Source organism: Ostrinia furnacalis, unplaced genomic scaffold (genome assembly GCF_004193835.3).
Source record: "Ostrinia furnacalis isolate ACB-3 unplaced genomic scaffold, ASM419383v2 OfSCF0780, whole genome shotgun sequence".
NCBI classification, from domain to species: Eukaryota; Metazoa; Arthropoda; class Insecta; order Lepidoptera; family Crambidae; genus Ostrinia; species Ostrinia furnacalis.
Window position 1 is genome coordinate 1,377,636 of NW_021131019.1, and position 16,542 is coordinate 1,394,177.

The 16,542-nt window shown below is 37.1% G+C and overlaps 2 protein-coding genes across 2 annotated transcripts; both read left to right on the plus strand.

The window, feature by feature from the left end:
• The first annotated feature begins 2,280 nt into the window (after nucleotides 1-2,280).
• Nucleotides 2,281-5,482, plus strand: LOC114350078 (collagenase-like). The gene is made up of 5 exons (XM_028300725.1): nucleotides 2,281-2,510; nucleotides 2,783-3,050; nucleotides 3,196-3,294; nucleotides 3,601-3,794; nucleotides 4,669-5,482. The coding sequence occupies exons 1-5, from the start codon at nucleotides 2,319-2,321 to the stop codon at nucleotides 4,768-4,770; spliced, it is 855 nt and encodes a 284-aa protein (XP_028156526.1). The 5' UTR covers nucleotides 2,281-2,318; the 3' UTR covers nucleotides 4,771-5,482.
• Nucleotides 5,483-9,033: 3,551 nt separating this feature from the next.
• UGT44A1 (UDP-glycosyltransferase UGT44A1) lies at nucleotides 9,034-13,471 on the plus strand. Its single transcript, XM_028300721.1, has 4 exons — nucleotides 9,034-10,116; nucleotides 11,232-11,451; nucleotides 12,163-12,379; nucleotides 13,143-13,471. Exons 1-4 carry the CDS (start codon nucleotides 9,292-9,294, stop codon nucleotides 13,450-13,452), a joined length of 1,572 nt encoding a protein of 523 aa, XP_028156522.1. The 5' UTR covers nucleotides 9,034-9,291; the 3' UTR covers nucleotides 13,453-13,471.
• The last annotated feature ends 3,071 nt before the right edge of the window (nucleotides 13,472-16,542 follow it).

Here is a 16,542-nt window from a genome sequence, read left to right on the forward strand (position 1 = left end):
CGGATGCAAGCAGGTAAAGTAGCCAACTCTGATTTCTTGGTCGAATATTATTTCCCTGGCATCTGATGAGGGTTACCCCTTTTAGTAGACAGAAGATCCCGAAAGTGGAGAATCAAAGGTTGGTGATTGTGTTTGAAATGTCCCTTGAAAATGCCCAACAAAGTTACCGTAGCAAGCCGGTGTAGAATCAACCTCAGACATTGATTTGGGCAGCTCGTGATAAAACCAAAGTGAATTTACCTAAGCCTATAAACAGACACAGTGTAAGGGCACATGTCGTGAAAATTTTTAGCACAAAATCATTAAGGAAGCGATCAAAACCAAGTTTGGACTTATTTCAATTTAGCTACATTTGCTATTTAACGTTACTAATTCAAAGAAGCCCTAAAACTTTGCCTGTGGCAAGTTGACTTAGCCATGCCACTACAATCTCGATATCCGCTCGGGATGGCGCTAAGCGCTTTTGAAAACTTACCGGAGCCTCCAGAGCTTACCCTCATCTAGAGCTTTGACTTTCAAGTTTGGGTAAACATGACTGGAGACCCATCAACAACATTAGATAACAAATCTACAACAGGAAATTAGTTACGAAATCTGAAATCAAATCGTCTTCCAAAAATATGTTTAATTGAACGGTGTACACCGGTGTATCCTACACCACAAATTACTAGGTAAGTCCACTCTTTTAAATTTATAGTAGGTACGAGTAGTGTAACACCATTAAGTAAACATAGAACCTTGCACCTTTATGTAAATAACTATTTTTGGCAACTACTTAAGTAACTCTGATCCAATCAATGCGTGCGGCACTGAAGCACTCTAATTGAAACTTTTTATGAACCGAAACCCCCAAACCTTTAAACGATTTATAAAAAACCCCTAGCGCAAATCTTTATGAGTCTTATTTACGAGTCTGGGAAGTTCTAACCCACAGAAAATATCAACATGGTCGTAACAACGAGTCCCCTTCGGAAAGTTTGTTAAAAAATGCAGTTTTATGCAAAGGTGAAAAGTTACAACTTCTGGGCCATAACATTCGCTTCAGTGATTACACATTTCATGGTAGATAGAAACTTGTTTGTATTGTTTGGTTTCTCCTCGGAGTTCTGATCGCTTGTGGTTCAACGTACTTCTTTAAATGGTTTACCATTTTTCAAAATAGAATTATCCATACATTTAAAGAAAGAGTCAATTGAATCACAAGACTCTTGAAACTTTAACAATCGCAAGTTTACAACTTTGACAATAAGTAAGCACTACTTATTAGAGGTGGGCGCCGATATAAAATTGGTCGGCGGCGGCGCGCCGACTTTTTGACTTCGGCGGCGGCGGCGTCGGCGGCGTGACCTTGTTTGACCTTTATTTATTGGGTATTTTNACGGCCGTCCCCACACGGCACGGACTTTGACAGCTGGTAGCGACCTCTAAATCTTAACAAAAAAAAATCAAAAAAAGCTAATTTCATATTTAGAGGTATATAATCGAATGAGAAAGTGCCCCGGGGATAATTCAAAAGTCGCAAAATAAGGACCACCCTAATATAGATAGATGATAGCCAGCGGCCGCCCGCGACTTCATACGCGTGGATCCAGTTTTACCCCCTTCATCTATCTTAAGCGGTTTAGACTTTTTTCATACAAATGTTTTTTCCCGCTAACTCCCGTTCCCGTAGGAATTTTGCAATATCCTGTTGTAACAAAGCTTTAAGTTTACTAAGGTACCTGCATGCCAAATTTCAAGCGTCTATCTTACGCAGTTTAGATTTTTTCATACATATGTTTTTTCCCGCTAACTCCCGTTCCCGTGGGAATTTTGCGATATCCTGTTGCACCTAAGCTTTAAGTTTACTAAGGTACCTGCATACCAAATTTCAAGCGTCTAACTTAAGCGGTTTAGATTTTTCATACAAAAGGATTTTCCCGCTAACTCCCGTTCCCGTGGGAATTTCGGGAATTTCTTTCTTAGTGCACCTCTACGGTACCTAAACTACGTCCCTTCCAAATTTCAAGTGCCTACGTTTAGCCGTTTAGGCTGTGCGTTGATCTGTCAGTCAGTCAGTCAGTTTCTCCTTTTATATATTTAGAAGATAGAGAGGTACTCATATAAGATTGATTAGCAAATACATAACATAACAATTTTAAATACAAATCTGCCGATTAAGAATTCGTAGCAACCATTGCAATCGCATGGAATTAAACTTCATTGTTAAACCTAAAAGATTAATAAATGATTAATCGGTTTAGATAATTTTAATGCCTTTCATAAAAAATTGGTGCATGATGTAATTTGGTTTATTGTTGCGAATATCAGCAACGAAGATGCGCGGGATTTCATTGGTTTTGTTGCTTTTAGCATGCAGTGCTTTGGGAAAGACGGTGCCGCCGGATAATGGCGTTTATGACTACCACTTAAAGGTGGGAATGCATGAAGCAGACAGGATAAGAAAAGCGGAAAATGAGCAAAGAGTTGCTGGAGGTTCGACCACCACTGTCGCTGCAGTTCCATACCAGGTTAGTCACACTTTATAGGTAATTTGGTTCGTTCTTCGTTCAGTATAAAATCTCAAATTTAGTTTTCTATGTAAGCTAAATAGAACGAAAAGTAAATATCGGGGTGAGGCACTATACATATTTTACAATAAATTGTATAGCAATCAGACATCATAACAGTTGATTGTATTTACAGTGAAAAGTATGTATCAGTTGTATTCGTGTTTTTCTTCTCTATACCTACTATCTTTAATTATATCGTGAAGTTTAAAAGTCTTATCATTTTTATCCAGGCCGGCCTCATCATCACGTTCCGGCTGATCCAGACCTCAGTCTGCGGAGGCACCATCATCTCCGACACTCGGATCCTGACTGGAGCTCACTGCAACAACGATGGCAACAACATCGCCAACTCCATCACCGTCGTCGTCGGCTCCAACTTCCTCTTCGCTGGCGGCACTCGAGTGGTCTACACTGGTGTGACTATGCATCCTGGCTACAACCCCTGGATCTTGGCTAATGACGTTGCGGTTGTCTTTATCCCCAGGATTAGCTTTTCTTGTAAGTTGATGTTTGTTTTCGGATATTTAGAAGTATACTGAATGCAGCTGCTTCCAAACGCCCAATCTGGAAATCTTTTGGACAGCAGAGGACGTCTTTTAGGATGATGATACTTTCTAACCTACCTTCATAATTATCTTTTCAGTGTTCATTCAACCGATCAACCTACCCACGGGTAGTGAGCTATACAGTAATTACGTCGGGACAACTGGTCTAGCTTCCGGATTTGGAATCACTAGAGATGGTAACTATCTCATATCAATATTAAATAAAATACCCTTTCCTGAATTAGTCGTACCTTCCGTATTTTTGGGAATTTGGTTTGTATCCTTCTCCCTCCCTCCCTTTGCCTCAGTAAATTATAGAAGATCATCCTCCTGGCATGGAGAGTAAAAACTAAAATACTGATGATTTGATGACTGTTTGTATGGTCTTTCTTAATTTTCGAGAACTTCACCTGAAGAACTGTACCTTTTACTGTAAATTTTATCTTTCCTCCTTTTTGATTGGAATTACCCACTTACTTGTGGATTCTAATTCACCATTCCAGGTGACTCCGTCGGCTTGACCCAAATGATAAGTTCCGTGAACTTGAGGGTGATACCTAACGACGAGTGCGCGAGTACGTACGGCGGCGTCATCCAGCCCAGTCATATGTGCACCAGCGGCGCTGGTGGGGTCGGCACCTGTCTCGGGGACACTGGAGGACCTTTGGTCGCTACTGTCAATAACAGGAGGGTGCTTGTAAGTTTTACAACAATAGGCTAGTTTCCTAAAAAAAAATTTTTAGGCCGTCATGTTTAATATCAAAAAATATTGGACACCTATATTATTATTTATCAATCTAACAAATAATTACATAGTTATGGTGCGTTGAAGTTCCGCGTGACGTCACAAAGTGCGGCACTTTTATGCACTCATGGACGTCACGGGCCTCTTCTTATGAACTTTGGCCTGTACTATTACTTATTCTGTGCTTTGGCGCGCTTTATCTCTTTAAATTTTCATTAGTTTGAAAAAGTGAAAAATACGTGTAGAGTATTTTTTGATAAGTTAACTGACGGACTAATTAAAACTCTTGCTTTTTGACCCAGGAAACATCCCTATTCTACTTATTAGCTTTGAGTTCACAATTTCATACCGACAATGGTCACATAAAGTCTGGTATATTAAGTTGCGACTGAAGTAACCACTGAAAGGATTGAACATGTAATTATTAAATAGACAGTACCTAGTGTTCGTTTGAGACGCGCCCCACCATTCTTCCGCTAATGTCTTTAAGTGTTATCGGTACACGCTAAATTATCCATGAGTGCACTCTACGCACACTACATTAAATGACACTCGGATTGTTCGAATCAAACTCCCCGCACCCCGCGCTTCCCTCGAGCAAAAATTGGTGGGGCGCGTCTTTGCGGAAGAAACGATCTATACCTTGCAAACTGCGTAATTAGTACGACAAGTAGTATGGTTACAATTAGCCAGTATTCAAAGATACTCACTCATGTAAATATTGTGCATGCATCAAAAGGTATAAAACAACTATGGGTATAATAAACTAACGTGATGTCTTTATGAAGTAGGTACATCTAATATCCAGAGAAAACTGTTTTTTCAGATCGGTATCAGCTCCTTCACGCCGCGCGATGGTTGCCAGCGAAACCTGCCATCTGGATTCTCCAGGGTCACTACATTCGCATCATGGATCCGCGAACAATAACTCTTACCAAATAAACAACATTTTCATCATACAAGAATTACTAACTGACTAACAATAATTTAAAGATTACCTACTGTAAAAAATACTGTGCTAAGAGCTACCTACTTGAAGAAATACTACAAACAACATAGTAGGTACCTGAACAAATTGTATTTGTCGATGTATTAGGAAAATCCGATGAAATCCATCAAAATCGCGTTAATTCTTCCAATACATCTGCCAACAAAACCGCAGCACCTGAAAATAAACAAATCGGTTTCGCCGACCTGAGAAATGAATCAAGTTATCAGTTTGGAGAAGGGGATAATTGAGCAGGGCACAATCGCGATATGATGGATCTTCTGCACAGACAACTTAGCCAAAAAGATGCCTTAGGTTCTATATCAGTTTAGAATAGATTTTATGCATTAGCCTAGATTTTATAAATCACTAAAAAAGGCTAAGAGAAGGCTTATTTGTGAATAAGTATCTAATATGCACTCATTACGTACGTATTTATTATTATGTATTGACATCAACATAAACGAAAACGTGTAAAAAATTCAATCAAGCATCATGAGTAAATATAAAAATCGATTGTCTAATCGTGTGGTCCATGCAAAGTTATTTAGATTTCCTTTTAACTGATCGTATCTTTTAATTAAATATTGAACTTGAGTGTGAACTTCCTAAAATTCAAATTCATCTTAATAAAATGCATACCCAAATTGGCGTAGTACATTTCCATGGTAGTCTATAATGCATTTAGTCTGTGATCGATCTCACACCTCCGGCCCTATCACATCGCTGCAAAGGGTAAATCTATATTTAAGTGGCTCGAAGCTCCTTGTAATTACATTTTTATGTTGTCGAGGGTTCAGACTAATGCCTTTTACAAATGCGAATATAATAGACAGCCTTCGGATCCCGAGATATCTTTTTCAGAGGCTTTTTATTGTGGACCACTGATAAAGAAGTTGCTTGATAATGGAATGAGGGTCTGTATTATGAGGTTTGTTAGGACTTTTGGTGTGTCGTTGCTTTTAGAGAAAAATTATAATAACTTAAGAATGAATACAAAATATGCTCCGAATCAAGGATCCAAAAAGTAATCAAATCGACGTCTTTTTAAGGAACAAAAATAAAAACGTGAAAAACAGACACTGAATAAAATGGGATACAAAAATCTTATTTTACACAATTTATTGTATCACTTTTGAAAACATTATCGTTCTTTCAGCGATTGGTTTACCTATGTAGGTAGGTAACTTTAATTTAAACATCTATTTTTGACGAAGAACGGCCTGTTCTAAGTTTTTTGGTTGGAACAATGTAGGTACGCAAATTACTTTCTTATGTAAATAGCCCAGATTTTCATCTTTATCGGGAGCATCTAAATCCATGCTTTCAGACAGAGCTGACGTTGTGTAATGTAAGGGCAAGTACACGTAAACAACGGCGAAAAGACCATAATTCCTGCTAATCCAAACAGTCTGGGACTTTTTCTATCAATCCGTAGGGTTGGCACGGTGCAAAAATCACTAAAAATAGTTGCCAAGGCTGCCCTTTCTGGTAAACTAATGCGGAACTCTATGTATGTTCAACAGGTAAGAAGACGGAGAAATTCTTCTTACAACATAAGGACTAAAATTCTGGCTTTTCTAAAATAACTTGCCTTACTTGACAATATTATTTAACATTTTCCATCACTCTCTTCTCCCATGCAATACAATGAGCAAAAAATATCACCTCTTGAAATCATTAAGATAAGGTAGATACCTACTTTAAAGTCAAAAGCATAGCAACTGATTTGAAAACATTTCCACTTCAATTCACCAAAAACACTGTGTTGACTGCACCCATAAGTTTACATAAGAATCACTGCTTTCATTACCGTACGGTCCGTATGTAATCCTAACCATGGCGATGGTTGATCAGACCGCAGAATAATTATATTTATTATATTTAACCACACCATTGCCAGCCCTGCGAAGGAAACCTTACGATAGTGTCTCGTCGCGGTAACGCCACGGCCCAGTTTATGTAACCGTAGCTTCGTTTGTCCCGGCTGTCAGTTTATCGCTCAGTGTGACTTGACCCTTTGGACGCTTAATCCTGTTTTGAGTGATAAAAATAATATTAAGTAATTTATTAGCGAGATAAAACGGGAGATAACGGCTTTTGGAGTCGCAAAACTTGATTATAGTTTCAGATTTTTGATTTCCATATTTCAGACTGTTGAACTCATTGCGATTATGAAAGTCTTACATTTCAATAAATCACTGCAAGCTAATGTTGTATAAGTGCTTTGTGTAGTTGAAGATTATACCTACATAATATAAGGATAAGATAAGATACATGTAGGTATGGAATTTTAGTAAGCCTTACAAATAGAGGCAAAAAGGGTTTACAATTTCCCGAGTTGCTTCTTAGAACTGTTGCTAAACAAAGATTCGTATTTTTATGTAAGTGCCTAAATAAAAAGTACATTAGCAAACAAGAACTTTTAATCGTTATCGCTTTATTGATTGACTAGCTTTTGCCCGCGACTTCGTCCGCGTAGAAGTCGAAAATGTTCTCATAGGATTTATAAATTGTTTTTTACATTATTAACTAAATTTTTGATTACAAAATACATTAAAGAATTGTTCGTATTCATATTATGCGCGTATTGCATAAAAATCAACACCCGTAACTAGCAAACTTGTGGCGTAAGAACCTCTAATTCCACATGTCGAAACATCTTTACGTACACCACATTAATTAGTATAATTAGTACAGTAAAGTGATCAATAGGCATTGTTTCTCCGTATTCTAAACCGGCTGGAGCGGCCAAATTGTTTCCAGTCTGCTGGCTCCTTCTGCGAGCAACATGTGTGCCGGAGCATGGAACCCTGAAGGGTCAGCAGCTAAACTGGAATTCATGTAGTTCCAAAATTGACGTATTGTGAAATGAGTAATGCAAATAAGAGCAAATAGCTTATTACTTAAGCTGAGATCGCTCTTAGTGGAACATACTTGTATTGGGTCGTTTATTCTTTGATAAACTTCCTTTACTTTTCTTGTGCCTACAAAGGTCTGAAGGTCGTGGGTTGAAAATAACTTCGTAGGCGTGAAAATTCTTAATACACGATTTGAATTTTTTAAATTGTCGCTATACTCGTAGGACTTATGAAATACTCGTAGTTATGGGATTTTAGAATTACTGCGTAATCAACCAGTGATCCAATTTTTTCATAACATCTGGCATAATATTAGCGATGCAATGTTTTCGGAACATGTGAGCGGTATGATTATAATTTACTGTAATTAAACCTACTAGTGCTAATTAGGTACAGTGATCATTTAATAAGTTTTGTTATTGAATGTATTGACAAAAACCCAAACATTTTATTTTTAAACTCCGTATCGCCCGAACATGCATGTTCGTTGCACGAAGGAAGTGTAATGCATCATAGACTTTGGACGGCACCTTGACGTGTTTTGTAACCTCAGGTCGTAACTTATTACCAATCTTTTATCTTATGTCACACTCAGGAATGGAATCCGAATGCATTTATTTCATCTTACATAAAATATTACTTATTATTTTAATAATTTTCCGTGAATGGTTAAGGGAACTAGGGCGTCAGTGTGAGTTTACATCGAACGTCACTAGTAAACGCGTCAAAAAAATCTATGAAGATTTTAGTTCTTGATAGTATCCGCTAGGCTAGGGTCGCTGTACAATCCGTCATACATAGGTACATTTAATGATTTTTTTTACCCTGTCGCTAGTGAAGACGTTAATTGATGTAAACTCACAAGTCACACTAAGCCCCCTAGACATGACGTCATGGATGGCGTGTCAGTGGAAGTTTCTAGAAACACGATAAGGTACCTTAGTGAAAAAATGGTAATGAACTTTTCTACAACGTGGTTTGTGCGTTACTGACTTCTCCAATTCTCCATAAGTTATTATTCGAATTCTTATCTAGGTGTGTGTTCTGATAAAGTCCTTCTACTTTAATCGTATGAATTAACTATCTAATATTGGTTGCCATTATCGATTTGCTTTTGTTATTTGTAAGAAGTAAACATGCCAAGTAAAAGAGCGTGCTATCGTAATTAACTGATTGTCACTCATTAAGTAAGTGTTTACTGCCACAAATCAGGCAGAAAATCTATTGTCCTCATCAACAATAAATTCCCAGGGGTAGGTCAGGTCACTCGGCCGTTTTATCACACAATGCATTCGACTGAACCATATCAGTGCATGTCATTATTTAATTAACTCATAAATAAACATTCCAGAGAAATGGTATTATGTTCAGTAGGCGTTTTGACGGCGCGAACCGAGCACGCTTCCGATGCAAATCGAGGTCACGATCAATGACGCTTACTCAGACTCACGAATATTTCTGATTATTACGAAACCACGCCGTCAACGGAACGATTACCTCATGTCGTCTACCTCTATTATTAGATAACCACGCAAGCCGGCTTCCATTCACGCCTAGTGACCATCTAACTGTTCAGCAGCACGAACGCGTCGCAGCCGCAATGGCACAAAACATCGCGCTCGTCTTCTACTTCGTGGCTGCAATTTACACCACTACCAGCTACAGAATACTGGGCATATTCCCATCGCTGGACCGGAACAACTACCTCACCTACAAAAGTCTATTCTACGAGCTCGCCAACAGAAACCACGATGTCACCCTCGTCAGCCACTTCAGCCAACCAGATGCACCGGCAACCTACAAAGAAGTGTTACTCAGTGAAAATACGTTAGTGTACAAGGGATTGTCTTACGAATCAGTGATCGTGAACGAAGTGAGTCGAGTGCCCTTCGAGACTCTGGTTGCAACTAAAGCCGGCAACGACGACTGCAAGACTCTTATGAACAATCACTACGTGCTCCACATGATAAGGACTCGGCCTCGATTCGACGTGATAGTAGTGGAATCGTATAACAGTGACTGTGCTCTGGCGTTGGCCGCGAATTTGAGTGCACCATATATCGCTTTCAGTTCGCAACCGATTCAGCCATGGCAGTACAACAGGCTGGGCATCGGTTTCAATTCCGCGTATGTAACCCAAGCCGGGCTCCCTTACGGCAAAGAGCCTTGGTTCTTCGACCGGCTGAAGAGTTATGTGTTGTATCACGTAACGAACTGGGTGTACTACGTCGGTTCACAGGTGACCGATCATGTGTACCTGTACAAATACCTTGGGGACAGTTTGCCTTCTCTTGAGAGCATAGCCTCCAACGCTAGCTTGATGTTTGTAAACACACACCCATCGATATTCGGAGGTATTGCCAGGCCAGATAACGTTATTGATATTGGAGGAATACACGTTAGGCCACCGAAAGTTATACCGACGGTAAGTAATGTGTCAGCTTCTGAGTTAAGAAATGATGTCACATATTTTTTTTACTTGTAGTTTCACGAATATATTACAGAACCGTAGGTGGGTATAGATAAGGAATGTTCTAAAATGTGCGAGAATGAAGCCAAATGGATAGATAATACCTACAAGTAGCCATACAATCGCATCAAAAACAAAAACAAGTTTGACCTTGGGAGGACGGCTGATATTAAATTAGAATGATGAACCTACCTACGTCACAATGACCTCAGTCAGTTTAGGTCATCGTTTCGTAGCTTGCTTCATTGTTTTTATTTGTTCTCCCCAAGGTTATGGGATGTTATCGTTGGTTTACTAATACAACCAATACCATCAATTTGCGATGGTATTCCTAAAATAAACTCGTGAATTGAGTTATTTAGAGGAATGTGGATTGTCTGACTCTGATAATTTAACGCGCATAATTAGAATAACATAATGAGCTGGGTTATTTTGTAAGTTTTAGTTTTTTGATTGTCTAACAATTCTATAAAACAATATGTGGTTAAAAGTAAAAAAATATGAAAGAGCGTAGTTAGTAGGACTAGTGTAGGGAGACTCATGTATTGTCCATGTAGGTAGGTGATAACAATCATAATATTATTTTAAGACTGTACACTGATAGGCTGATAGTGACTTGTTTATTTGCATTGTTTGCGCAAGCAAGAAGCTTGACATCTACTGCAGCATTATAATCTTGATTTACTTGAACGTACCTACTAATATTGCAATAGTGATTATTGCAGCTCTACTTTAAAGACACGATACACGAGTACCTACAAGTTGCTAGAGAATACAATTTGAATAAAAAGTTAAAACATACAACTTATTTATCTTCTTATTTACATTTAAATTAACAATATTGATACCTAAAAGCAACTTATTTTTTTATAAAACTTTTGCGTAAAGGATGTAGCGACTCTACATATTGTTTTTTTGACTCTACATTATTGAAATCAATCAAATATGTTTATCTACCCTAATAACTGGTAGAATACCTTATACTAAGCATTTCAAAATTATCTTAAATCCCCATTTCATTTAACGCCTCCAACACTTCTTTTCCGAAACTAACTGCTTGCTCATTTCAGGAAATCGAAAGGTTTATAAACGAGGCGGAACATGGCGTTATTTACGTCAATTTGGGTTCCACAGTGAAAGACTCCACGCTACCCAAGGATAAACTACAGGAGATGTTATCAGCGTTCAGCAAACTGCCTCTAAGGGTGCTCTGGAAATGGGACGGCGGCAGTTTGGAGCTGCCGAGGAACGTTATGACGATGAGGTGGTTCCCTCAATACGACATTTTAAGTAAGTACTCATTAAACTATAGAGTGAACGTGAACGGTGAATGAAGTGTTTAAAGTGAAAACAAAATTGCGGGGTTTTGCATTGGATAAGGCGTTAATTAGATTGTAGAGGAGCATCCTATGCAGATCTGGCTTTAGATAAATTCTGCACTCAAATGCATACATGGGATAAAGTAATAGTTAGTGAAAAGATAACTTATGTGTAATATAAGCGATGCATTTCTTTTGTGACTCGTTTTTATCTTTGGCAAATGATTTGGCAATAACATCTGACAGCAATATGCTCTACATATAATAAAATTAATCTAATTATGTAATTAAACACGTAGGGTCCATTCAAATTTAATTATAATTCATTTCGGAAAATCGTTTAATTTTTTGACCATGACTATACTTAAGGCAAAGTAGGTAATTAAAGCCAATTAAACCCATAATATTTAATTAAGTATTAAATAATGAACGAAAGTACCTACGTATTAAAGGCAAGCCAGTTAAACCCATATTATTTAATTAACTATTACTTAATGAACGAATTAAATAAGTAAAGCAAATTAGGTAAACCCACATTATTTAATTGAATGATCCCTACCTTTTCATTGATAAATAGGTATGCATCCACGTAAAGAAGAATAGCCCGTCTTTCAAACTGTCGTTACCAATTTACATAATTAATTTTATTAGTATTTTAAAATACAAACGTTGCTTATTCCAGAACACGACAACGTGAAAGTGTTCATCTCCCACACTGGTATACTCAGCACGATAGAAGCCGTCGACGCTGGTATACCAGTGGTGGCCATCCCACTCTTCGGAGACCAGTACGGTAACGCAGCGGTTCTGCAGGACGCTGGAATCGCCTCCATCGTGTCGTACCAGGACTTGAAGAAGAACTACCTTTTGGACGCTATAAATGAAGTTTTAGACCCCACGTAAGTGTTCTCGTAAAAATCTTATTCTTACATACAAATGTTTATACATTCCCAATAAGTTTAATTTAAATAAGTAAATGAGAAGTCAAATAAATGAATAATAAAAGCACTAATTGAAAAAAGTCCATATAAGTAGAGCTAATTTTGTGACATGTTTACGACAAATACGACGGTGAGTGACGAGGGGCCTTCAAATATGTTAGTAAAATTATTATTCCTAAAGATAGGTAGGCGTTTTGAATTTTGCTTTTTTTCACGATAATTACGGAATCAGAAATACGTAGGGAAAACTGAATCTTTATGATTATTTTATTATTACAGGGGCTATTTTTGATCGCGGTAATGGAAATCTCCCAAAGAAAGGCAATAATGTGGAAAAAAATTAAGACTGTGTAAAAGAATAATACTTTGTGAATAACCGCTAAAAATGCAAGGTATAATATTAGGTACCTGTGTATTATGTTTCTCGAGAATTTGTATCACAAAACTTATCTACCTACGCTGCCTTACTTTGCTTTTACGAAATGACGTAAGCAATGTGCAATAAAATGTAGGTGTTATGAGATTTATAATGTCTTTAGTCCATTCACACATCCAAACAAAATAGCCCATTTTATAAACTTATTTAACCCCTTGAACACAGTACATATTATTTACCTACATAAATATTAATTTTGCACTGTGCTCTACAATTTCAAAAGCTCTACCAAATTCTGTGTTAACTCAAGTCTACAGATATTTAATGTAAAATCTTTATTTCCAGATTCCAACAACGCGCCAAACAAGTATCCAGAATCTGGCATGATCGCACAATATCTCCACTAGAAAACGCCATCTACTGGACGGAGTACGTAGCTCGTTACCGCGGCGCGCCAAACCTTAGGACGCCATCTGCCGACCTTCCGCTGTACCAGCAACTACAGCTGGATGTACTAGCTTTCATAGCCTTGGTGGTTTACATCCTGTGCTATGTTTTTTACAAAATTTTATCAGTTCTTTGTTGCTGTTGTTGTCAAAATGAAATTCAAACTAGTTCAGAGGAGAGGAGATCTAAGAGGGTGAAATTTGAGTGATATGTAGGTACTTAATAAGACTAATTTATTTACAAGTTTTGTGTTTCATTTTGACCCAGAATTCAAGCCATAAGGCCTACATTGGTTTCATATTTCAATAGAGTGCTATACCTATCTATGCCATATATAAAGCATACCTACAATTAAAATAGAGGTAGAGACGATATTTACTTACGACAAATATAACCTTGTGTCTGAGTGGGTACTTCTTACATAAGTACGAAACGGCGATGAATGGCTTAACGTGCCGTTGTCGTCCGTAGCCTAGAATCCTCTTTTTATCAGGACAACAACTTGGGAACTTAAAAAAACTGCGAATTAAAACAAAGAACCTACCTACATCTACTTTTGAATCCCATTGTTTTATTTATTTCTTCTTTAACTGACTGGCGGAGAATACTTTTAGCACTAAATCCACCTTTTGCACAATAAAGTTTTTTAAAAGTGACAGTAGCCCATGACAACGATGTTGGTGTCGGACTGACGGAATTAAAATCAATAAGAGCAACGAGGGTTCGGTGCCTGCTGGAACTAATGTGGTGAACCTAATCGTAATTTTCCTAATAAAGAAAAAAACAAGCATAATTATTTAGCTTAGAGGGGTTAACGGGTATATCTCCCCGGCTTTTTTTCCGTCAGAGTGACTAGACAAAAATGAGTCATTCATCGATTGTTTGGTATTCACTTCAAGGTATTATATGTGTCGCATAACTTCAAACTCGGATAAATCCACTCTACCCTGTTCGGAGATATTTAATAAAAAGTGTTTATAGTCTTATTTTAATGAATTAAAAGGCAGTCTTTTTTTTATTATGACACTACTATTGAAGAAAATGATCCTGTTTATTCATTTCAGTATTTAAATCACGCATTCTCTCAAAAATTTAATATTTAGTTTGGATTTACCTTCATTTGATATAATGGAATGCAATTTATCCAACTTTGAAAAAACGCAATGAGGATTTATAGAGTTTTGATTTAATAGATTCGGATTTGTCAAGTTATGAAAAAACACGATTAGAGCTAGGGATGTGGTAGTGACGAAATCGCGGTATACCATCGACAGTCAAATTTGTAGCAGCAAACTGAATAGAACAATAAAACAAAATAAGAAAATCTAGTTATTATTTTATAGAAAAAGAAAGTACCCAATTTAATTATTTTAAACAAAATTCAATATTTCTTCAGTCATCTTCTTCAATTTCTTCTTCGTGAATTGGTCGCCCTATCACATTTTCAATATTAAGCATTTTTTATAATACATAATATTTCAATTCCACCAACAATGACCATTATACCCAATTGGCTAAAGTGCGTTTCCAGCCCCTAACTTAAAGGAAAAAAATGTAAGTTTATTATAAATCATTTCAATAGATCAATATTTTATTTCACATAATTACATTTATTTATTATATTTAGCAAAAAACTGCAAAACATATCCAGACGACCCAACTCCACAAAGCATGTTTTATAAGTATTCTAAAACTTACATGAACATACCTACACAAAGATCGGAGAAAGAAATGTAGTCAATATTAGGTATATCATAAACATACTTATGTCCAAAATATTCTGTAACAATAGAAGGACAAAATAATAATCGAAAATGGTTAACACAACACTAGTGCCAACTCTAAATTCCAAACTACGCACAGGGATAGGTATATCAAATTTACCGAGTTTTCGCTTTTTCCTCTTTCCTAAGGCGAACTTTTATATTAAGCCGCTTGCGGCTAAAGCCCGCAATTGGTGACACAATTTTAATATAATTATCCATGGGAACTGTCTGAATATCGCAAATAAACAATAAAAAGCGGGAGCGCATGATACCACTGGTCGCTGAGTTTTCGTCAACTGGCGGCCATGTTGAAGAAACGCAATTACCTGATTGGCTCTCATGGACTTAGCTACGTTTGAAAAAAAATGTCTCATGGATCTATCTCTCTTATATAAAATATTACGACTTTAACGGCTTATTTCTCAAGAACCACGCTGATTTATACACGACTGATAAAAATGTTTAAAACATATTTTTTTTCTCTTTGATTTGATACCAAAATCTCAAAAAATCTTAGAATTGGATTTATCCGAGTTTGAAGTTAAGCGACACATATGTGCTCACACCTCATCTATACGCTCAAATCGAACATAACATTTACCTATCTAATCTAATCTTTGGACGCACTAGACACACGCATTACCACTGAATAAATAATATAAGCTGTTAGGCAATCAAGTTATCATCATTGTTCATTAATATTTTATTTAAGGAACTCTAATCTCAACTATAAAGATAAAGATAAAGATAAAGATAAAGATATTTTTATTTATCAGACCATTTATATAAATGCGAAATGCTATAAATGCGAAAGTAACTCTGTCTGTCTGTCTGTCTGTCTGTCTGTCTGTCTGTCTGTCTGTCTGTTACGCTTTCCCGCTTAAACCTCGCAACCGATTTTGATGAAATTTGGCATAGAGATAGTTTGAGTCCCGGGAAAGAACATAGGATAGTTTTTATCCCGGTTTTTGAAACAGGGACGCGCGCGATAAAGTTTTTCTGTGACAGACAAAATTCCACGCGGGCGAAGCCGCGGGCGGAAAGCTAGTGTCTTAATAACTTAAAAAAATTGAATTGCCTAAGCAGGTGAAATAGAGCCCACGAAATCATAATATGCGAAAAATTGTAACAATATGTTACGACTGGAAAAAGTTTTCAAAGGATTAAAATTATTTTGAGTGAAATACTTACTTAATAATAATACATTTGAAGATTTTCGAAATAATTGAAGGAGGCTCGTTACAATGGAGGAAGTGGACTTAGAAAATTAACAACGATCGTTTGTTTACCTACTGTGCCATAGCATTGACCTTGACCTGTAAACCCACCTTATTTACACATTTACCTACACGCGCGGGGGATTGATTAGTTTGAGGTACCTACCTAATTGTTTCCATCTCAAAAACTTCTTTCTTGCAAATGGTAACAGCAAATTGCAACTTGCAGTATTTCAGTAATTTGAAACCATTACGTTCCTAAAACAGACAAGAGACATGACGATCAGAAAGTGGACTTACTTACTAACTCTGATT